General features: G+C 34.7%; 2 protein-coding genes across 15 annotated transcripts in view; one reads left to right on the plus strand and one right to left on the minus strand.

Annotated features, from left to right (window-relative positions):
- LOC105670149 (uncharacterized) overlaps positions 1–17,415 on the plus strand; it is a 138,327-nt gene extending 120,912 nt beyond the window's left edge. For all 5 annotated transcript variants that reach the window (XM_012363494.2, XM_012363497.2, XM_012363493.2 and 2 more), the window contains 3 exons: positions 7,567–7,679; positions 11,984–12,219; positions 12,571–17,415. In XM_012363494.2, the coding sequence (XP_012218917.1) occupies positions 7,567–7,679; positions 11,984–12,219; positions 12,571–12,688 (467 nt within the window). In that variant the 3' untranslated portion in view covers positions 12,689–17,415. The remainder of the gene's footprint in view (positions 1–7,566; positions 7,680–11,983; positions 12,220–12,570) is intronic.
- Positions 17,416–18,013: 598 nt separating this feature from the next.
- Positions 18,014–24,759, minus strand: part of Nmdar2 (NMDA receptor 2) — a 171,112-nt gene continuing 164,366 nt past the window's right edge. For all 10 annotated transcript variants that reach the window (XM_067355732.1, XM_067355737.1, XM_067355735.1 and 7 more), the window contains one exon: positions 18,014–24,555. In XM_067355732.1, the coding sequence (XP_067211833.1) occupies positions 24,498–24,555 (58 nt within the window). In that variant the 3' untranslated portion in view covers positions 18,014–24,497. The remainder of the gene's footprint in view (positions 24,556–24,759) is intronic.

Here is a 24,759-nt window from a genome sequence, read left to right on the forward strand (position 1 = left end):
CGGCGGAGAGAAAGTTTTGGTGAAGCTGATTGGCTTCATTTCTCCGTTGGCGCGGTGGTTCGCCGTTGGACGAAGTAATAAAAGGAATCGAAGTTACCTCTCTCAAGTGGCTGCGCCGCCGACCTCCTCCCGGGACAATGTGCATTTCTCTCCCCGCCCCATTTTCCTTCACCCTTGTGCTGCACCCGGTTTTCCCCCGTCCTCGCCGTTGATGAAATTACGTAAACTCCATTTTCCGGGCGCGCGAGCGTCGGGACGCCCGACCTCTCTCTCTCGAGAGAAACCTCGTAAGGAAATATGGTGAAGGGCGGGAACAGTAATAACGGAGCTCGGTGGTATTTGGGGTGAAGTACTCGGCGATGGTACTGGGAAGTACGCAGTGGCGTTTTAAGTCGTTGTTACACCGACGAAGGGTCTTTTTCTCTTGTTTCTTACGAGTTTACAGATGATATTTGACAAACGGAACTTTAGATTCGTGATTATTCTGCAAGAAAATTTTGTTGGTTTACGCCAAAGAGATGCGATCACTTAAATCCTTACATTTTGCATTTAGAGAAATTTTTACATGAAGAGCTCTTAAATAATTTCTAAGTATAAACAATATTTGAAAAATGCTTCTCAAATATTCAATACATAATTTCGATGTATTTATAAAAAATATTGGGTCATGAAGTTAAAACAGAAAACTATTTTATTTTCTCAAATTGAATTATTGCGTCAGTGATTATTACTTCTCACGAAAATATTTTGTTCTTTTGTATCTTGTACTTGCACTTGTTTCGTAAAACTTGCATTTCTCCAGCAGAAACTCTGCGGCTCGATTGTCAGATTAAATTTTCCACTTCATGATTCTTCAGGCGTACTTTTGCGTTCTAATTCAGCGAAGAATTGAGACAAATAACTGGATAAATATCGCGTGTTTAAGGTTAAATTATTGTAGTATAAATTAAATAATGGGAACCTTTGTAATTATTTCATTATAAGAGATAAATTATATAAAAACTATAAGACATATTAATTATAATGATATGTAAAAACTAATTAAAAATTGTTAGCTATGTCGGCAATCCACTTTGCATACTTCTAATATTCGTAACGTTACATAACATTTCAAGCATTTATATCATAAACAATTATTTTATTAAATTACAATAAATAAATCACTTGCAGTTGACAGGCAATCATAAAAGGGACACAAAGGACCGGATACCGGTAAAAAGCAAATTTTAAAGTGGATTAAATTTGAAAATTTATTCAGCGTTTTCTGGAAGGAATTACATCTATAAAACACAAAGATATACAGATTCCCTCGAAGCCGAAACATTTCCATCTGTAGCGATTGTACGCTCGACGAGCACACGACGCGCGTGGTTCGAGGCCGCATCAGCTTTTCCGCGTCGCGATTCCGCGAGTCAATTTCAGCCGTTTCCATCGCCGAATGTGGAAACCTGCCTTTTCCATTTGCCGGAAACGATACTCGGAACTATCGCTCTCTCTCTTTCTCTCTCTCTCTCTCTCTCTCTCTCTCTCTCTCTCTCTCTCTCTTCTGTCTGCCCCTTCTGGTGCAGCCTCAAATTCTGGGATTGTATCCAGTATCACATCTACCTATGCGATCCATAATAGGGCTAGGCGTCACACGAGTGCACTGTCTGCCTACGAAGGGACAACGCACTTCAACAGTTTCAAAGATATTTTTACTATCGAAATCGATACTTTGCGTAACGCCATATTGTTTCAGATAAAGCGTCTGCTTTTCCCGTAAAGAAATCAACTCCAATTTTGCCGCTGAACTTTCTAGTAAAACATTTCAAAATGGGAAATTTTCTTTTGTTGCATTAGAAAAATGTTTTCCGATTTAACATTGTTGCTATTAATATCTGCTTAATATTTTACAAGATTTACAGAAACACCTGCAAAGAACATGTAATTTAACTTGCTCACCGTTGTGTATTGGCATCGCCGACAGTGCTAGGATGCAGTTGCGTATCGGTAGATGGAACACTTTGATCACTCCATCAGTATGCATTGCGCCATAACGGACATTACGTAACGTGGCCCCCGTGATTTTACCCACATGCGGCGTGTTCATCATTCTCGTCAAAATCTTCCTCGACGATTACAAACACCGATACGTGACATGCGCCGCGTTGACGGCTACCTTTTCGAAAGCGTGTCAAGGATACGTCAAACGAAGGTCGATTGCTGTCGTGAAGTTTAGTCGGTCATTCGACCGGTTGACTATTAAGTCGCTCGTCCACTTTGCGCGATTAAAAGCGACAAGCTGATTAGGAGCACCATTACGATTTCTAATATCGGATCCGTCCGTCGGGATCGGGCAATTATCTCTTGGTATAATCAGATGTGTATCTCGTTAGGAATTTTTCAGAAGTTTAGCGATGTCACATTTAAAATAAAAAATGGTTTATCTATATAGTACGTAAAAATATTAAATTATAAAATTCATATATATTACATTATATAAAATATTCTCTATTTACCTCAAGATTGCTTACATCTTATTATTTTTCTTTGGATCAATCAACAAGTGTTTATATCTTGGAATTGCTAGCTTCATCAATTCACAATAAGACGAAGTATAAATAATCTTGTGGGATTATAAATTTAGAAATGCTTAAGATATATATTCATTCGTGCTTAGAGCTGCGGTTAATGCTTTCTCTTTAAGAATATAAGATCTGAAACATGCTTGGAATGTATTGTAAGATATAATATTCTACGAAAACAGAAAGGATGAAAAATGTGATTTAATAATTGATTTTATTTATTGAAAAGAATTTCATTTAACTTGATTTATATATGTGTGACGTTCACGTAGAATATATAATAGATACTTTATACCGTTTGCTTTCTGGTATAGATATCTGGCATCCTGGTAATTAAGGCAGTCGTTCATTAGTCATTCGATTTCAATTCCGGATGGCTGAGCACAGGGAAGGGAAATGGTCGACGGACGATTTTCGATAGAGGTTTGATCACTCGTCTCGATATACGTGCGCGTATTGTTGCTTCGGGGTAGCCCATTAGGTTAGTCATTAGCTGTTAATGGTAGCTCATGAACTCAGATCGATTGGACACAATCGATTGAGCATAATCGCGCTTATTGAAGCGCCGTGTTTCCCGATCAAGCAGAAATCTTGACATTCCCCGATATGCAAAGTTAATAATGTAATAATGTAATTAGTTAATGAATTACGTCCTCTCACATCGCTTTCGGAAAGCAAATACTAAAACGTATATTATAAACGTATATTATATTTTTATGCTTTAGGCTTTTAACAACCAAAAATATTCTTTACATTAATCATTGTGGCAAGTGACATAAAAAAATATTGTTGTATATATGCGTATGAAAAAAATTGTGGACGTTAAAATTAGATTGGTTTCAATATCTGCTGGTAAATAAAAAACATTTTGGTAGAAGAATATTGTGAAAATAAATAATATAATTTTTATGATCAAATAGTTATTATTTTTGTCAGCAATTTTAAACGTTTGTTTTTTAACTATGATCAATGAAATGAAATTAACTCGAGTGATATCGCGATTTGCGAATAATAATTAAATTTTTCTATACATGTTGATCTCATATTATCATGAATCATATGATTTTTGAGTTAACGCACGTATGAGGTCGCACTCGTAAAATTCGACTTTACGATGCCGTTTCTTCTAAACGAGTGCGGAATCGCCTGTCGATAAAATCCGCCATTAAGAGCTGAAAGATCATTTATCATCTCGATGTAAGCTTAAAATGATCGTAGTCGTGCATATGAGTTCCGTTACTAGCAAATTTTGCAAATAGTATTTACTAAATTTTCAATCTATGTGTATATCAAAAAGCACTGACTAATGCGACTTGCAAAATTACTTTCCGTATTTTTTAATCAGCTTTTATAAGATATTTATTTGGTTGATATTTTTGTGATAATTTTCAGTTAAATAGATTATAAAAATAAAAGTATTAGTTAGGTATTGCAAGAGATATTATTTTACTGAAATAATATTAATATCATTATTTAATGCTTTATCTAAAACACTAAAAATTTATGTTTTTTTATTTTAACTATTTAACAAGGTTTAAAAATTTTGCTTACTGATTTTTTAAAATCTGCATTTTTACATCTTCGTTAATAACGCATTGGTTTAAAGCTCGTATTTACTACGTTTTTAGCCGCAATGCTTTTTGTTTTCCTAGATATGAAACAAACATAACGGTCGACATGGTATATCGCGACGAGTATTAAACTCAGTAATAGTTGCTGTCGGATTTGTAAATTCGAGCAACGGATTTAACGTGTTGCGCTGTGAATGCGTGCATTGTGGAACAAACAGTGACGTGGACAATGCCACCTAAATCCCTCGGAATACTCCAAAATTCTGTCAGGCTTTTTATCGTACTGGAGGGCACCTCTTAATTATGCTATATACTTTTTCTCGTTATTTAAAAACTGTAGCGACTCTTATCATTGTCACAGTGGATTACCCATTGCTGCATTCTGGGACAGATAGCACACTACTTTACCTCAATGTTATTTAAATTTGTGCCAAGTTTACAAATTGATATTGCGATACAATTTCTATTAAAAATTCCTTTAGCGGTTAAAATATTAACAAATTGATTACCATTTCGGCGATAATAGGTACAATAAAAAACGTATATTTGTTTTTTTTATTAATTTTGACATACATATGCAAAACGTTTTAAAAAAAATTGTACTCTACCATCGGAATCGAAGAGGTTAAACTGTAATTGTATTGAAAATCAAGTAATAAAAATTGCAGCGGCTTAAGATCCACTAATGGCTCCCCTAATGGAAGTAATTTACTCCTTCTTCATTCTGTGAAATCTGCGTGATGAGAAGCGATGTTGTCGACCGAAAAAGTGGAACAGGAAGCAAAAGTCTGTGGTGTCTATTAAGAAGTCCGCTGAATATTAACGCGACGAAACGTTTTCCGACGCCGCGGCGCCGAGATTAACGAGGCGATTATTAAAATATGCAGTACGCCGGCCTAATTAGCCAGCCGACGAAACCAAGAAGGCATCTTCTTCACTGGCCTTGCTCGCCATCTTCTCTCCGCTCTTACAAAGGTGTCGTGAACTTTAACACGACGCAATTTCGCTGTATTACCTCGCTCAATTTACGCTCGACGAATCGAGTTGGCTCAAACACTTTTTTATCGCTGTTTTTTATGGATTTATTTTTAACGAGAATTTTAATGTAACGAAATTTAATGATAAGCATTTATACACTTAAAGGCAGAACAATTTAAGGATAATGTTAATTTGCTGATTAACTTTTGGAATTAAATTTATAAAAAATTTTACTTTATAAATATTCAAAAAATATACGTAAAACATATAAAAAATTGTAACTGTTCATATATTTAGATACAAATGTAACGATGCTTTGTTTTGCGCGCGCAAAAGAAACAATGACGACAGATTTTGCGAACAACGACCAGATTAACACAGTGATAAAAGAACGGGTGAAAAAGAATGACTAGCGCGATGTATCGCGCGCAAAAGTGCGAAAAAAAGCCACTCCCTGCCACTTGTGCGAAGGCGCATCTCATTTACCGCAACAATTAGCAGCTTAACGACGCAGGCATGCACGCGCGACACTATAACGAATGAGCCTCGTCGGAGAAATGCCGTCGTAGACAGAATAGGCGGAATCGTCGCCGAAATTTCACGTAGCCACGCCGGCGAGACCTGCAGCAACGAGATCCGTGGTTTACGCAACCGCCCGTGTAACCGTTGTAATTCAACCTTACAGCCTTACACTGCAAAGCAAACGCACGTGAGGTTACGCGCGGTATCACATACACATCCTTTGTACAGTAGCGGCGGAGACTTCCGTGATTCGCATTCCCGTGGCGCACATTGCCATTTTCGTATACGCTGCTCCGACGCTGCCCTGACGAAGCTGATTGTAACCGCTGCGCGACGATCGGTCTTGATTATTCTCGATTGTCGCTTACTGTCGTTATGAAAATATTATTTTAGATTTTATCTCGACTCATCTCCCAGCAGTTAGGTCGCGCGGTAACTTTCCAACGGGATCGCATCGCATTGAGAAGTGCGTGAGCCGGTGAAAGCGGCCGTTACGTGGGCGATACAAAGCGTTCGTATCTTCATAATCCGTGTTTATGATCAAGGTTACTAGAATACTTAAAATTCGGTGTCTTTATGTAATATCGCAGTGGGTGAGATTTCATCGTTCCACATAATTTATTCAATTATAAAATCATTGCAGCGGATGGTGTGTTTTTTTTACATAAATCTTAACCAAATTTTAATTTTCCTGATTTAAATGTCCATAGGTGAAATTCGTCCGTATCGTTTCTTTGCACTTCTGCAAATACTCAGCATTTTTATTGTCACTTTCGCAGCGACGTCGTCGTCGTCTCGCGTGAATGCATAAACGAGGCAATTGTACACATAAGTGTACACATAAACTTTTCCGCATTGCGTAAATGCAATTGCTTGAAGTCGTCAGTCGCCCGAGTGCTGCAATTGCTGAGTTTTCCTAGTACGCGCGTGGAGAAACCGATTACATCGTCGATTAAAAAGATACTGGCGATAGTCGCGAAGGGAGGAAAGATGGAATTTTACTTCGTGGAGAATTTCATTTTGTGTTTCTGGTTTTTTTTTCTAATTCGATCAACGTGGATTAACACGAATTTAATTGTAATAGAGAAAATTAATTTTGTTACTGTGAAATGGATATTGTATTGTTCTAATTGGACACGCAAATATTCAAATTTCAAAATTGCCGATGAAAAATTGTTTTTATTTACGAAATTATTTTTGTTAATTAAATATACATACTTTAAAAATCAATAAAAAAAACGTTAATTGGATTTTATGTTTTTAGAAAAAATATTTGGAAAAAAAATTGTGGAAAAGTTTTTCTTTTTTTGCTGAAATTTTTACATTAAATTTTCGAAAATTTGTTGTTTAGTATTATGTTTCTTCATTATTTTATAGTGTAATATATTCTATTTCCTTATTGTATAATATGCTAAATTTTATTACATATGTTGGATATGATCGTTTATGCAATAGCCCATATATTTTTCTTTAATAAAAAAGATAGCTCGTAGTAGGAGAAGCGAAATGTTTGGAGAAATTTTTGAAGTATGGACGCATTTTTTGGAGAAAGATGATAATAAGTCACGATTACAAGTTAATTTATGGATGCGAATAGAATTCTAGAAAGCTGACGCGTTGCGACATGCACGTGGTGGATCTTTCCATCGTGATGTTACGTGATAATTTTTTAATTTTTACAAATGTCTTTTTTTTATACTTTACACAATTTGTTACTAAATAAAATTAGCATTTATCAAACAGAAACATATATTTTTATATGCATCCTACATCTTTCTGTTAAGCGTGTAAAAATCAATCTTTCTCTGCATCATTCTAAGAATTGATTATATTGCTAGGTAAAATTGTGACATGTATGCACTTTAGCTCCTTTATCATCCATTCTGCTTAAATACACATTGGTATTAATAGCTTTTCCATTTTCTTCGCAGACGACTGTCCAAACTGCGTGGACGAACACGGCGGCAGCTTGGCGGCCTCAAGATGGACGATGCCTCTGTTGAAGCTGGGCGAGAAGAGATACTACCTGGGGATCTTCTTCAAGGTATCGTTCCTGCCAGTTACGCTGATTTATCTGACCGGACCGTCGACCCAGCCTGGGTTGAGTCTCGGACTTTATCAAATTATTTCCGAGCTCGTAACTTTCCGGCTTTACCGTCACGGACGGTTTTACGGTGCATCGAATGTCGGAGACCCCGCGTAGTAAGGGTTTTTCCGGATAACAGTGACCCTGTATTAGTTACACAGCAAAGAACCTCGCGTGGTAAAAAAAAAAAAGGATGAAGCACATCGTTAAGAAACGAAATATTTGGTACGCGAAGAAAAATTGAAGGAAAACCTGGCAAACCTAAATTGCAAACGCCAAACTTGTACATTTTTTCTAAAAATTTTATAGTTATATAAATATATAAATATAAATAGGTATATAAATATAAATTAAATATAAATATAAATAAATATATAAATATAAATAGGGGTATATAAATATAAATTAAATATAAATATAAATAAATATATAAATATAAATAGATATATAAATATATTTAAACTACAATAATATTTCTTTGCCAAAACATATTTTGAATTTTAGCTTTTGCGAATTTCTTTTTAGTAATTAGTCCAATAATGTTAAACTTTAAAATAAAAACATTATTTGTAGTTTTAATTTAACTTAATTATATCGAAACATTTCTTTTCATGAAATTACGACATTTTGAAGGCGTATAAATCTTGATTTCACCCGTAATGCTGATCTCATGCGAGTCTTTCGAGAGCAGCATTCCTGTCTCTGACGTGTATAATGCGTATCCGTCCGCGCACGAACACAATCGTATCGATTAGACTCGCCCTTATTACGGCATCCCGGATAATCTAGGCGCTTTTATTGACTCGCGCGCTATTAACACGGATTTCGCAATTCTACCGGCGCTGCGGATCCGGCCGAGGTGGCCTCACCGCGTTCTCGCCGGTGATGGGTGGACGTGACGTAAAAGCAGTTTAAATGGGCTTTTCGCAATGAGGAGGGGGAAGGAAGTGGCATCTCTCCCTTCCTCTTGACCCTCTCCTTTAATCGGATCGCTCTGAAGACGAGCCCTCTTTGTTTTACGAGCAAATAATGGCTGGCACCGTGGCCGTTAATCGAGACCTTGCAAAACAACTCCACTCGTTGCCGGACGGTGACCGACTTTTCGAGTAAATTGACGAGAGATAGCGAATCTCGTGGTCCTCTTCACGACAGAAAGTGTCGCTTCTTTCACTTTCCAATAGTGAACTTATTTGAGTTAGGAAAGGAAGCAATTTCGGGCCGAAAGTCAAGTTTCTCGATTGCGCGCGTTCCGCTTATTCTCTTGCCGCTCTAATTAATTCGTCTATTTGATATATGTGATATTTGCTGCGAGATATGCGTCAACTCAGATACGTATATGTATTTAGGTGATCAACATAAGTTGATCCTGCTATAATATATCAAATTTACAGAATATTAATCAGTCAAAAGGAACTAATCGTAACTTGTAAAAAATTGAAAATTTAAATAACAGAATCTTTACATATGCTGTTTTTACAAATTTCAATTTTTTTTTATCATGTTCTTTGTCCGAGAAACTATGTTCTGAAGTAGAATTTATTAGAACTTATAGACAAAAGTCAATAACTTGCCATTGATCGTCACGTACGATTGCTTTCGTTTAGGGAGCTTAAGCGAAACCGTCGTATACGAATAACACGTACGCGATGGAGAGAGAAATGCAACAGCGGCAATGCAGCACCGTCGCGCCGCTCCGGTGCAATCGCGACAGCGTTCTATTTATTACACTTTATTTGCATTCTCGGCGAGCTACATGCGATTTTTCGCGTCCCTCGCGTTCCTTCTTCGTCCGTATATGTGCTACATACTTTCGGTCGAATCGTCGAAGGAATGTCGAAAAAACAACGACGAAATTCAATACAATTGACATTGACATAGTGAGGGGTAATATTTACTATGCTCTTAAATAAATTCTTTCTGATTAAATATAAACAGAGATAGCACATACAATATATATATGTATATATAATACTAAATAAAAATACGGAAACAATAAGAAATAATAATAATAATGTGATATAACACGCAAGATGAAGAAGAAAATTGTTGCAGTGATAACTTTGAGATTAAATATTTTAACATTTTACATTTTATTCAATTTTATGCTTTAGAATCTTATATCATATCATTTGGCAGGCTTAAAACTTTATTACGATATATTGAAATCTTATGTTCTAGAATTTTGTATTTTTTTTTTGTTTAAAATCTAATATTTCAATGCATCGAAGTAAAAAAATATAGATTCCAAAATTCTAGGTTTATCAAATGTTATGATAGAAGATTCTAAAGCATAAAATGTACATTTTAACATTCTAAGCCATCTCTAAAATTCGAGGCGTATCAAATGTTATGATATAAGATATATGTATATATAAGATCAGTTGGTAGTTAGGCAAATTTACATAAACATTAGCTACAGTATTAATTACCAACGATGTTAATTCAAGCAAACTTTAATTAGCATAGCGTTTAAAGTCTGTACAGATTCATTAATTTAAGGTTGTACAAATGCAGAATATAAAAAATACTCGTTAGGTTGCAATAAATACTGTTTTAACTTTTTACGTTTGTAAAAACAATACTTAAGAGTATCAAGAATAATGGAAAATGTAATAGAAGTAGCTTTAGCTACCAGCAAAGTTAAGTTAACTTGAAGTGATAGTCTCTCTCTTACAAAGTTATCACAACAATATACAGGGTATATCAAAAGTCACAGCCGTATGTTTAGCGGAAGTGCAATGCAGTTGTTGCATAAACGCGTTTCATAACGTCCGTATTGTTGTTTTATGGAAATTCAAGCAGATAATCCTGTCTCTCAGTAAACATGTATTATACGTTCTAATTATGCAGATAAGAAACTTTGAAGACCATGAATATCCACGTAGCGGCACGTGTGAAGTATACGCTCTGATCTTTCGTCATAATCTGACTTTTGCAATTGGATATTTGTTATTGCGGAAAAGAGATATAATATCGTTTTCAAGAATCTCGTAAATGCAGATAGATACATATGGCGTGTGTACGATGTGCGAAACAACTTTGTGTTTAAATGGCCGCTGGTAAGCGACAATGCAACGCGCTGTCCGGAAGTTTTCAACGATCGTAAAGGATTATCACCGATGAAACCGGGACTTCTTCGCACTTCTGCAAACATTCCATGGTCGTAAAAAGCACGTAACGCAGTGCGAATGACCGAGGTTACATGGTCGATACGCCGATATACGTATATAATGCTGTATATAATATTGAAATACCGAAATATAAATTCGCGCTATTCGCGCCGGATTTCTCTTAAGCTTATAAAATATCGTGACATACAAGTTATTGAAAATATTAGCGTTATAAGCGCACGAGGCAAGTTGGTACCAGATTAATAATTTTTTTTGTGCGGTTTTTGATAATTATAATGGATTAAGTACAAGATTTATATTAAAAATATTGTTATTGATCAGATTTTGTCTTATATTTAGCGGTGATCCAGTTTGGCTGAAATATAATCTCTTGCGTTTCATGATTAAACTACACTTTGGCGCAATTGCAGCGTTTTTGATTATTTATTCATTAATAAGGAAATTCCCGAATTGAAAAGTCTACTTGACTTGAAGCTTGTTTAAATGTCGTGTAATAATTTAGCGCGCTGTAATAGTAGGATTATTGACATGTCGAATAACAGGTTCCATTACATGTCAGTAATATTCCAAACATGTTCTCGAATATGATCTCCCGAAATCGATACCAGAATGGTGATTATGTAACCTTAGTGTGAATATTAATGTGCGCCCACAACCGTGTTGTCAGTTATTATGCTGATCAATCTGTTGTAATCAATGGCGAACATGTTATATGTGAATATTAAAGACGGCTTAATCCATCTCATAATTTACTTACATAAATTTCATCAACAATTCAAATGTTTCTCTTTGCTATAATTATTGTTGCGGCGTTTAACGCAGTTTGCATTACAGGATTTAGACACTTGCCTCTCGTAGTAACCTCTTTAACATAATCATTATTCATAGCGATTTGGTTTATTAACATTGTAAATTATTCAGGAACTATCTGATATTGGCCATTATTAATATTCAATGCGGAGAGCTTTGCGATAAATGTCAACGACAATGGGTTACTACAATGCATCAATTTCCCCTGAATAATTCACTATATATTCACTTCTTGCATAACATGCTCTGCATAACTGACGACGTAATTAAAAAAGAAAATGTCAGGATTAAATATCACCAAAGTATTTCTTCTCTTTGCAGGCGAACTGGTACAGAGCCTCGCAATACTGCCGTTATCACGGAATGCATCTGGCGAGCATAGCCTCGCAGGAGGAAAACGACAGGTTAGAAAAGCATATCAAGGACTTCGGTCTCGGTCACGAGCACTTTTGGACCTCCGGTACTGATCAAGCCGAGGAGGGAACTTTCTTCTGGATGGCTAACGGCAGGCCGATCACGTTCGAGAACTGGAACGTCGGCGAACCAAATAATTTCCGGTAAGAGTGCCTTACGATCGCGAACAATTTACATTCCTTCCGATACTGATCGCAGCAATTTCGTCTGCTCTTTCGTTGCGATATAATTGACATAAATCGGGTATTGAAAGTAACAGAATTAATTTCCGGCGATTTTGGTCCATTTTTATCGATGACGTTGCTTCTTGTGGAAAGAAAAAAAAACGTAAAAAAGGTAAATAATAAATTTTAAAGATAATAGTTTCTTAAAAATTTTTAAAATTAAAAAAAAATTAAGGAGCACAGGTTTGCAGTCAAAGTCGATGCATTAGGCGATTTATTTTCTCACAAATTTTCTGCGAATTTTATCTAGCAACCTTACTTGCCGTCTAGATACGAGAACGGCGAGGAGGAGCATTGCTTGGAACTTTGGAACAGGGACGGCAAAGGGCTCAAATGGAATGACAGCCCCTGCAGCTTCGAAACTTTCTTTGTTTGTGAAGTGCAGTGATCAATTTTACGGGAAAAAAAAAAGACCGATGAGAGGGACTAAACGCACGGGAATGTTCACGCGGCGTGCAGATTGTCGACTCGCGGCGTCTCCTCAAGGTGTTTCTCGAGGAAGCTGCGTATGACGTTCTCATCGGTTGTCCGTTCGTTTCAGTGGACTTAGCAAGGGAGCGGAGTTTAACGTGACGTGTGCTCGGACAGGAAACGATGCGCGATTAACCGTTTGCTACCGTTGTCACGTTTCACGTGCGCTCGAAATTCAGTGTGTGCATAAAACTACAGTTCAGTCGGAGTTCTTTTCGTAAAAAAATCACCAGGCGACAAACCCAGCGTTGAATAAATCCGCAGTGACGGAGGATAAAAGTGATTCACTCATCTTTTGTGCAGAGGCGGCGTCCAGGCTTGGCGTCAGGATTACGCGGTACGCTTAAGACCTTGCGCGCTTAAAAAGTTTTACTTTAAATTAGAAAGCAAATCTATAATTAATTCTACTTTTAAAAAGCACAAACCTTAACTTTTAGATATTTTTTTATATTTTTATATATTTTAATAGATTAAAAAAAAGATATATATAAGAATATATAATGATGATTTAACTAAATGTTGTATGAGAAGAAAATTATGTTAATTAATTAAGATTTAAATTTTTTTATTAAAGTCTAGTACCGCCTCTGCTTGTAAAGTCACTATATCGACGCATGAAATCTGTTACAATCGAATAAGCAAAATACTAGCAGTGTTGACAGATTGACAACAAATTTGATTAAATTTACTATTAATATGCCAATATTGCTAATATTTGGCTATTTGGATTAATATTGCTATCGGATATGATTCTTATGTTTGCATTAACCTTCTCTTTCTCTCATTAATAATATTAGATCGATTCTTTGATTACACTGAATCTGAGTTTTTGCTGTGTGGTGATACTATATATTGATTAATTAATTGTCCAATGAAATATTAGTAATATACATATTAACACTTTCTAATTATTACATAAATTACAACCAATGTGTATGCGCGAGAAATCAACTTAATCACGTATACATTTTGCAAATATATCTTTAATACTAAATCGAATTAGGTAATTATTTTAGTGATTAAAGTAGCGTGATCGAATAAATTTATCGATTTTATGCTCGAAATAATTAATCAATTCAAATTATTCTTTTTGACACTTACTAATTTCACAAGTGTGTGCAAAATTCCACCACATTCTATTTTATTTTTGTATCTTAGCATATGCCAACACAATATATAACATATATGTATATACATGTGCAGCTGTATATATTTACGCCACATACACACACACACACACACATATAATTACTTACACACATATAGATAGTGACTTGCAATAATGTTGCTAATAGTACGAATAAACCAAAAGACTCTTATACGATGCTACAATGCAATGTTGGTATTGAAAATATTGAAAATATACAATATTTACTGCGTGCATTTGTTAGTAAACAGTTCTCTCTAAAATGCGCTTTAATAGACAGCAATCGTAACCGTTACTATATTGACAATATCTTGACCATCCATCAGTATAACATTTTATTATTTAAGATTTTTGGATCTCTACATTATTGTTTTTTGTAGCTCCTCAAATTTTGAAATTTTTGATAAAATTTAGGATCTTCCTATCTTTAACTTATCTAGTCTCAAATTTGTGAAATCTAAGACTCCTCGAATTTTAAAATAAATTTAAAAACCAAATTTGATATTATTTAAATTTAAATTATTAGATTTTTAGGTGTTTTGAATATTCAAAAATTCATGGAACTTTGTGTTCTGATGTCTCTACATATTTACATTTTAAACGTCTTTATGTAACTTAAAGACGCAATTTAAATTTTAAATTCTATAATTTGAAATTTAAAAAAATTTTTTTCTTTTAGATCTAATTTGCTTTTTAGAATGGTGCATGGACTTCCAATTTTGTTCTTATAGATGAAAACGAGCTACATATATGGATGAATGAAAATATGACTTGTTCGACATTATAACGGTCGCGATCTGCGTTAATTAGGTCGCGGTATAAATAAGCGTCGTAATAGATTCCGGACGGACAGTAGTTAGCCGTCGTGGCAAATGAAACGGGAGTTCGTCGTTGCACTCTGTGTATTCGCCGTGCATCAGAAATTTCAAAAAGCAGCGTTGTACATGGCATTATTTAGTGTTAAATAATAAAATCAAAATTATGCTCCAATACACCTTTCATGATTTCTGTTTAACCAGAAATATTTACCGTATTTCCGTGTGTTATTAAAACTAATGATCAAACAGTCAACTTTTTTGATCACCACTGATTCTGCTGGTTTATTAACAAAGAACAGATAACACGCATTTTTATATTAAATATAATTGCGAAAATTGGCTTTGAATTATGCATTATAGCAAATCTCTTAATTAATTATTAAATCATTTATCATATTTTCTGTTAAATTCCGCGCTATGCATTATTATTAATCCATTTTCGAAATTGTTCCAGTAAAATATTAGTCTTCGTAAATTATTTGGATTGAAAATGCGAGAATTGAAAATGACAAAAATTTATTAAATATTGTGTTACACTTACTATACATTGATCTGAAAAATAATAATTTTGATGATTTATTTATTTTGCAATTTTTTGGTAGATTTTATAGCTCGTTTAATTAAAGTTAAATTTTTTATGATAATTGCAGAGCAACGTTACCGTAGTTCCGTAGCGAATCTTTTCGACTGACATGAACCACGCTTCAATGTTTCCTGTTCCCATCTCAGCGAATCCCACTTCCACTCCTTGTCTGAATTGACAGAACCAATTAGTAGTTCCGTCGATTTTTCGCCATCTCCGGGAAACAACAATACCCTCGAGAGGAAGAAAGTGAGTCGATGGAAGAAGAAAACAGAAGAAGACGAGAAGGCTGTTAAATCCAGAGGATAGAGTAAGCAGGTAAGAGAAAGATCGCTAATGATGAGAATTCCGTCATCGATACACAAATATAACATTGCATATAATGTTTCTGTTATCGAATAAAATAAATTTTGCTGTAAGCTCGCGTCTGTAATTTTCTACAGCAAAATTACGCAGCATTGTTCAACATCGAGCGAGGTGCATTACATGCGCTACGATACATAATATTTTTAACGTATTTTATATAAAAGACGTAAAATATATGAATTAATATCAATTGAAAACAATTCATTTCTGTGTTATCGGATATTTAATTTTTTATATAATTAATACGAAGCATATTTCTGTTTTTTTTTTTCTTTATATTGGGGCTCGGAAACATGATTATAATATCCGTTTATGCAAGATAATACGTTCGCGCATAAACGTTCGGGATAAACATTTTTCGTATTTTAGGTGCCAACTAAATCTGCTAATCATTCTCATTTCTTTAAGTACGGACAGAAAAACTGCATGAAAAAGAACGAAACGTATACTATTTTGGGTATATTTAGATTCGTTTTACTCGTGCCGTTGAACCGCGCGGCTATAACGAGCAATTTATGCCAAGAGACTTTATTTAGATGGCAATAAATGCAGATTCGCTGGAGAAACCGGGTTCCGTAGGGGGTCATAAACAATGTACAGTATGCAACAATGCACACACAATGCAATAACAAGGCCACTCTTGTTCTTTATGGCGCGAACCTGTCGTAATACGATGCACGTGAAATCTTTAACGTCTGTGTCCGCTGTGCTGGTGTGTCCGAGTTCTTTGATTTTTATCAAGAGACCATTGCGCGATTCTTTCGTAGAGTTTCACTTGTGTCGATGCTGCTACGGTTGCGGAACGGATTCGCAGCGATAACGCGTGAATGAGAGAAAAATTGCGCATTTTTATGCTAGATCTGAAGTAAATTGCAAAACAATCTGGATTTATGAAATTAATATCTTGATTTTTATCATGTAAATCTCAAGTTGCAATCATGGAAAGTACGATGTCTTTACATTGTTATGTAGGAGACACGTAATGTAGTTTGTTTTGTGTTTCATATGTTGTTTGCATAACTTAGATTTGCCAATTTTTGATGATGTACAGTTATATAGCATGAATTAACATTTATAAATAATTTTTTTAATAACAGTATTTTTAGCATATTGATTTATTTCAATATTAGAAATATATATATATATAAATAGTAAAACAAAAATTATTAATAATATTTATTTTCTCTTTATGTATTAGAATATTTATTTTCTCTTTAGCATAATACGTTTATAATTATTAAAAATTTTAAAAATTTAATTTACCAGAAAATTGCAACTTAAGTACTTTACTTATGTTAAATATATCGGTGACCGATATCGACGCTGTGTATGCTACCTTCTGCTGCACAACTTCTGTTATAATAGTTTCTATTATGTGGCTTTAGCTTGGAGCGCAAATGAATATTTGCATGAAATATTGCATAATTTATCGATTAAAAGTACACAAATGGAAATTTTTATTAAGAATGCAAAAGGCGATTATTGGAATGTATTATTTACCGCGGACGTCCTCAATATTTTCAATTAATAATGTTTCATCGATCCGTACTGTGAATTGCAATCGATATAATATTTAGTGAATATATTAAACTGCAATTATATAAATATAGGCTATGGGCGCACGGTGTACCTTTTATTAGATGCAATATTTTAAACATTAATTGTTGAAATTTATATTGAATGAAATATAGCGGTAATACATGCATAAATATAGGAAACACATTCATAATTCTTTCTTATCTCTAATTAACATTCATAATTACTATAAGAAAATATTCATAATGCAATCAATCATATTTATTATCAACAATCGTTATTGTCGCCCAACTTCTGCAAAATCAATAAACGTTAGCCACTGACGTTAGCTCTCGCTTCATTTTCTTGCTGTTATCAACAATCGATGAATCAAGAAAATGCATATCTACAACTGATAATCATAAATTGAAAATTGGAAATATCTACATAAAATAAAACATAAAAATTAAATAAAATGATTTAGCTATTATAATATAGTAAAAATTACAAATGTGAAAGTTGTAATGCATATTAAAAGAAAATTTAATTTTATCAATATATTAATATTTTTTAAGAATTGGAAAATTTATTGTTAGACATTTCTTAAGCGTTATCTGCGTCATCTGTTTCTTAAGATATTTCTTTAGCGTTATCTGCTAGTCGTTTATGCTGATGAATTTTAATCTATTGCAATTTCTGATGCATTTCAGCATATATTGCAATATATGCTAATTATTCTAATTTTATATACAAGATAACAATGAGCAACAAAATATGTGGAAGGATAAAATTTTATGAAGAATCACAGTAAAATATATAAAACAACAATGTTTTATTGGAAACAACATACAATCACATGCCACGTATGTTCCTTATAAGCCCTTATCGTTCACGCGTTTTTCGCCAAGGCGTGCACGCTACGAACAAATACAAATGCTCGAAATTCGCGGAGCAACCCCGTTCGTCCCGTTCGAGTTTCACCCTCGCCCTTTCACTCTCGTCGCGGAACTCACGAATGTCATCGTCAGATTTGAGTTGAAATTTTACTTCTTGACATCATAATTCTTGAGTCCTTTTACTCTCTCTCTCTCTTATGTTAGAAACACGAATACAATTTTCCGAGCCCCAAGAGTGGCAGACGGAAGTAGAGACAGAAAAAGAGGGTGAGGGAACTCTTGCCACAAGAGCTCCAATCGCGAGGTTTTATTTCCAAGCCACATTTACTAAAGGGCTTGTCTAAAGGGCTAATCCTAAAGGATTCTCTCTCTTTTTTTTTTTTTTCTTGCTAATCCTAGTCCTCGACAACGAAGACGGAAAGCGAGGACGAGAGGATTCATCGAGCGGAGGAGTCCTCCTTTTATGTACAAGTACACCGAGTACGATATACACACACGAGTTTCATATACCTTTGGTATACACATATTCATATGATACCTCTAATTGTGATGTCACAGCAATCTTTTCGGTTGGCACAAAAAGGCGCGTCCCTTCACGCTTAGGTGCGACGCCTTTCATGGTTTCATAGTATCTAATCTAGGACTCGAACATTTTCTTTTTTACGATAATACACTTCAGGGGTATAGCCGCAACTGTTTCAATGCAGCGATCGCGGGTTATTTAAGTCACTGAATCCTTCATTGATTCGCGCGAGTACATTCCTTGGGAATAATTATTGCAGAGATAATATTTTTTATTTACACATAATTTAAATAAAAGAATGTAATTTCTAAAAAAAAAAAACTAAAAGGAGTTTTTTGATTAATGATAACAAAATAAAATTGATTACGTCTTAAAAGTATGCTCTAATTACTTGGTTGCCTCTAAAATGAAAATTTTTGGACCATAAGTCGCTGAAAAGTGGCGTTTTATCATTCGTTGTATCGATCCTCGCGCAATGCAACGTAAGTTCGCAATTCAATGCGATGTAAGTTAATAATTTTTTATGAAAAATAAAAATAAGATTTTTATGACAATTTATATATAATTTTTATTTGCTATATATTTCGAAAATTTTATTAATTTGACGGGACATTAATGTCTTCGCGAGATATATCAACTTGCCACAGAAAAATTGTCATACATAATTTCTTGTGGTATGACATTAATATCATTACGTTTTTGATCAAACAACTATAATTAATCGGCTTAATTGATATGATTTCATTTATCATATACAAACTTCTACAAACTATCTCTTAGATTAAAAAATATTTCTCTTCTTTCAACGCAACAAAATGTTCTTGTTTAAACATCCTATCTTAGAGATCGTGATCGAAAGAGTTTCGGCTAGCAATAGAAAATTTGAAAGGCAAGGGATTTTGAATCTGACATTATGAAAGGAAGTCGATTGTTATCTATGCTTGGTTCGGGGAAGTTCAGCGTATGTCTAATAGTTACAAGTGTATGGAGATTGCAGCGACTATCATACTGGAAATTATTAAGGCCGCTATTTCGTGTGTGCGCACAGTGATTTTTACGGAGTTTCGTAATCTCTCTGATTGACGAATCGTTGTCAGTGATAGATTTCATGTTGTCACAAGTACCGCTCGTGTTATCTATATTGCAATTGAGTCATACAATAACTTGAATTATACAATTAAAAGAATTTAAATAATATTTTGATCGGTTTTATAGTAAAAGTTAACTCCAATATGTTTTATCAAATAAATTCTACAAATCGAGAATTTGTGGAATATTTTGCACTTATTGCTTAGTGTATAATTCAGGTTTATGTGTAACTGACATTGCAGGACCGTAAAGTGAGCCTAAATTGCAGTAACGGTAACAGTACACTACGGCGAAGATTGCTTTTGGAATCATCTAGCATTAAAAAGTTTATTGGCGAGCAACAGGAATCTTGCGAATAATAAAATTGGCGCCAATAAAATAAATCATCCTCTTAGATAGTTTCAAACAATTGCTATTTGCATTATCGTGCAAAGTTACTTACGCTAAAGCAATCTAATTAATTTTTGCGAATAATCTCTCATTTTACCTGATTCTTTTAGTGACAAGATCACATGTTGCGAGAAACATAAAATTCTACACAAAGACATTATTTTCTATTTTTATAATTTTCAATTATAATGACCCACGAGATGGAGCAGAGTACTTCTGATAAACGCGAATTGATGCGTATCGTCTTATAGTCATCGATTTCAATGTCTTGCTGTTCGCACGCTGCATTGCCGTGTGATATTTTACCGCCAATAAAAACTAGTTAAAAGTTAGGCAGTGTCTGAAGAATATATCTCGCTCCCCAGATCAACAGTGACTGCTTTAACATCACATTTCATATAAAGGCCCACGGTATATATATATATATATATTCACATATAAAATTAATCAATTAAATCGTAACGCGCGTGGTATTTAATTACCGTGTTAACTAACGAATGTTCAATTACATGTGCACAATTACGGTGATCCAGATTCACTGGACGATATCGAAAGAAGCGACAAAGAACATATGTCACAATTATTCCATAAGATTAATTTTTATCACGCTCACATCGATTCTTGCGTGTTAATTACAATTAGTCGATAAATCAAATCCTGTGTGTGATTATTTCATCTTATTAATAGCTCAAATGACTTAATATCGTAGGTCACTAATCATCTCGCGCCGACGCAAATAACTGGTGCCGGGTGATAGCACGCTCGATTAAGAAGGCTATTGTCGACTTAAACATATTTGAAAACCTTTCCGCGATATAGCGGGGAGCTTGCAAGCTTGAGCGATCCGCGAAGGATCGCGAGTGCGCACACTCTACGAGGAAAAGACCGAAATGCGGGGCATTTTGCATTCGCGGAGAATGGTCGCTCGAGTGAATTAACATAATTGAGTGGCAGAAGGGCGGAGGGGGAAGCAAGCTTACCAGTGCACGTGGTGGGGAATAGCAAAGATGATTTCGCTGTAAAGTGAAGAAAAGCCATACGTATGGAAAGTTCTCGCATATGCAATCGCATGCGGATGCACTCCGAGATCTAGAAGGATTTAAGATCCTTGTCATACATCTTCACATTTCACTTAGGTCCATGAGAGGATTGAATACATTCCACACGCTCACACGTGAACTTTCAACATGGAAATGAAAGCTCACCTACGAGAAGATCTGATGTATACAAGGATCTTATGGTTAGAAGCTTAATTAGCATTATAACGGCTTGGAGCTGGCAGTATTGGTGTAGTCAGCTATTAAAGTACTCAATGCACACATTTACATTTGTAATATACGAAATGGCTCGAACATCATCTGCGTATTTTTTACTTTATCCATTTTATATAAATTTTTCCAGGGACGTAAAATTTCTTCAAAGATATATTGTATATGTGTGTATACGTGTAGAATAATAAGATTGATAATATTAATAATAATAATAATAATATTAATGAAATATACTTTCAACATTCCTGAAGGAGAAATTAAGCCGATAACGTTACAATTATTATTACGCGTACGCAGAGTTCTAATCAAATTAAATAATTTAAGGAATAAAAAAAGAAAAAAAAAAAAAATTAATTTTGATACTCGAAAAATATTATACATAATTTTCCAAAATAATTAAATTGTAAATTTTTTTTTGCGTGTGTAATAGACGTGCAAATATATCTTTAATGTCTATCATTAATGACGCAAATGTTCGAGCACATAGAAACTCGAGCGACCCTGCCGGCTCCATTATTATCATGTGACGCATTCGAATACGCTGTGTCGATACTCTTTAGGAATAATTACTTGCACTTGACTTAACAACGTAACACTTCCTTTTATCTTTAACAACAACAGTAACAACATGTTCTTCTCTGATAGCAACGTATTTTCTCTTAAAATTCTCAGGATGACGAGGATTCGTCTTTCAACTCATCCATTCACACATGTCGCACGATAATTAGTACGAATAATTGATGATTTTACAAGAGCAGATGAAATAAAGCGGAATTTTGATCGTATGAGTGTCCCGTAGGCCAACGAAACACGCTCCGATTTTCATTTTTTCCGCTTATAACTTTGATATGCATTGCAAGCTTAAAGTGTTATTTTCAAACTGGGTATCAAACTGGGGAAAAATAAAATAAATAACAAAATCATATATATACATTTCATATTATAACAATTATATATAATTATAATTTATAATTTTAGATTGCTACATATTTTTATTTTATTAAATGATAAAGAAAATTATCCACTAAAAATTGAAGAAAAATTTATTTAGATTTTTGATATTTTATTTGATAAAAAAAAAGAACACTAGCTTGCAGTGCATTTTTATAGCTCATACGATTCAATGCGATTATGTACAGCGATGTAAGTCTTAAAATCTTAATTCTAATTGTCGAATCCGATGCGCACGTGAAACCCGACTTTGCTCGAGGGTTTTTTTTTTGTTCATTATCTCGAGTTTATCATCCATTGCGGATTGCCAGGACATCATGTCAAAGATCACGACGACAGTCTGCCTCCTCTCAAGAATATTAAAGATTTATGCAATCTAGAAAAATTTATGTAGAGCTCTTGGAAGTATTTGAAGAATGCATAATAATTCTTATTGATTGATCGCTTTACCACATATCCGATATAAACCACGATTTTAGGCACCGTCGTAAGAGTACAGATATAAAACATTTCACATTCACCAATTCTCCATTTGTAATCTTTTTGATTCGCTGCATCCACGTTGTTTCATCTGTCTTTTTTTTTTGTTATTGATTATGTTTATTCTTATTAATTACTTTGTCCGATTTCAAGTAACGTAAGAGTCCTGACTTTCCGCCATACGCGCGCATTGTGGCTCGATTTTTCATCTTATATTTATATATTATTTTTTGTTTGAGCATATTACGTCCTCAAAGTAGGTTTTTCTTTAGAATATTTCATTATTAACCATATTAAATATATATATATATGTAATACTATATATATACCGATTCATTTACACTAACTTTATCCAACATACATGCTTAGGTATCATGTAGTTATCTCGTATGGTACACATTGACATTTTCCATCAAGATATTAATTAAGTTTTCAGTTTTTGGATTCTTCTGCGTTGTCCGCATTCGACGTATCACTGTATGACACTTATTTGGAAACTGACGCAAGTTCATATAAAGCTAAATGTGTCCTTTTTAAAAGATTTTTAGGAATTTTATAACTATCTATTGCATTGTTGGTGCCTGAATAAACGTGTGCCTTTTCTTTTGCGAGTGGCTTTGGTTCCAGCTATCACGTAACTTTTTATTGAGGTTTTTCCAATTATTCTTGTATTAGAATTAAAATAGATAAAAGTGTCTCACGGATAATATCACGCTTAATCATTTCTGCTTTCTATTCCATTGTTGAATACCCGTATAGAGTGTAATATATACTTTTTAATTTCTTAGAAATTTTGCCCACTAATGAATGATCTTTAATTGTGAAAATGTATGAATATTTAACGAAAAAGCAAAGGATGGGAACTAATTGTTTCAATGAGATAACCGCATCTCAAAGTATTCCACAAGGATTTGAAATTTCATTCAATTGTCGAATAGTTAGGGCATCAACAATACTTCAAGATCGATCATCCAACGCATAGATAAATAATTGCGAGATGTGTCCAGACGATTTTAGGCACGGATTGAAATTTTGAAAAAAACAAAAAAAAATCTGCGCATACACACAGTTACTCGAGCACGAAACATATCGTTCGACATCGACGACACGATTCCCTGTTATTGATTATGCATTAAAAACTCCATCCAATTTGAAGGCCGCAATCTGGCTTGATTATCGAATGTTCCTCCGAACATCTCACGAAGATTCAGCAGCTTTTGAAAAACATTTTCCTCGCAGTCACCGTCGCACGAATGCACAAGCGCTATGCGAGCGCATTCCTTCCAGTACACTTACTCCGAGGGACACAAAGAACGCATTTCTCGGGAGCGTGACGTAAATGCCAACAACGAATATACTTCTTCGAGTTAGAAAATATCTTCGAGTCATGGCGTTGTTTCTTTATTTTTTTTTGTCGCTAGTCGACTCTGGATCATCGACAGGCACTGACGACGTTCTTCCTCTCGTTGTTCCGCCGCGCGCACAACGGCAGTCTCCGAGGATCGATATCAACGGATCAGCGTCTTCGTCCGAGCGAGAGGATGATGTGGGTGGGACTCGTTGTTCGAGGCAGGAGCAACAGGGGGCGATTTCTACATCGCATGGTTTCCGGAGTATTTGAGGGCCTGCCAGTCTGTCCTACGCGCTTCCGCTTTCGGCGTTGCGCGATTAGGCGACTGCACCCGATCCTCTTACGATCACAGAACTGTTTCCATTTCGGCGATTTCCGTTCTGGTTGCATCATCATCCGGAATCCTATGAACAGCAGCTGCTTATTCTTGCGAGCACGCAAAGTGATCTCGAACGAATTTGAGATAAACGAAATGATAAACGAAAAGAAGTTAGAGGTTAACAAATGTAACATAAATTTAAGTAAAGTAAAATCTTTATAGAGATCTCATGCAATCTCTTTTGCAATACAGATTACACTTTGTGTTACTGAATTTATCGGATTTTGAT

The sequence above is a fragment of the Linepithema humile genome, chromosome 5 (genome assembly GCF_040581485.1).
Source record: "Linepithema humile isolate Giens D197 chromosome 5, Lhum_UNIL_v1.0, whole genome shotgun sequence".
Classification (NCBI taxonomy): domain Eukaryota; kingdom Metazoa; phylum Arthropoda; class Insecta; order Hymenoptera; family Formicidae; genus Linepithema; species Linepithema humile.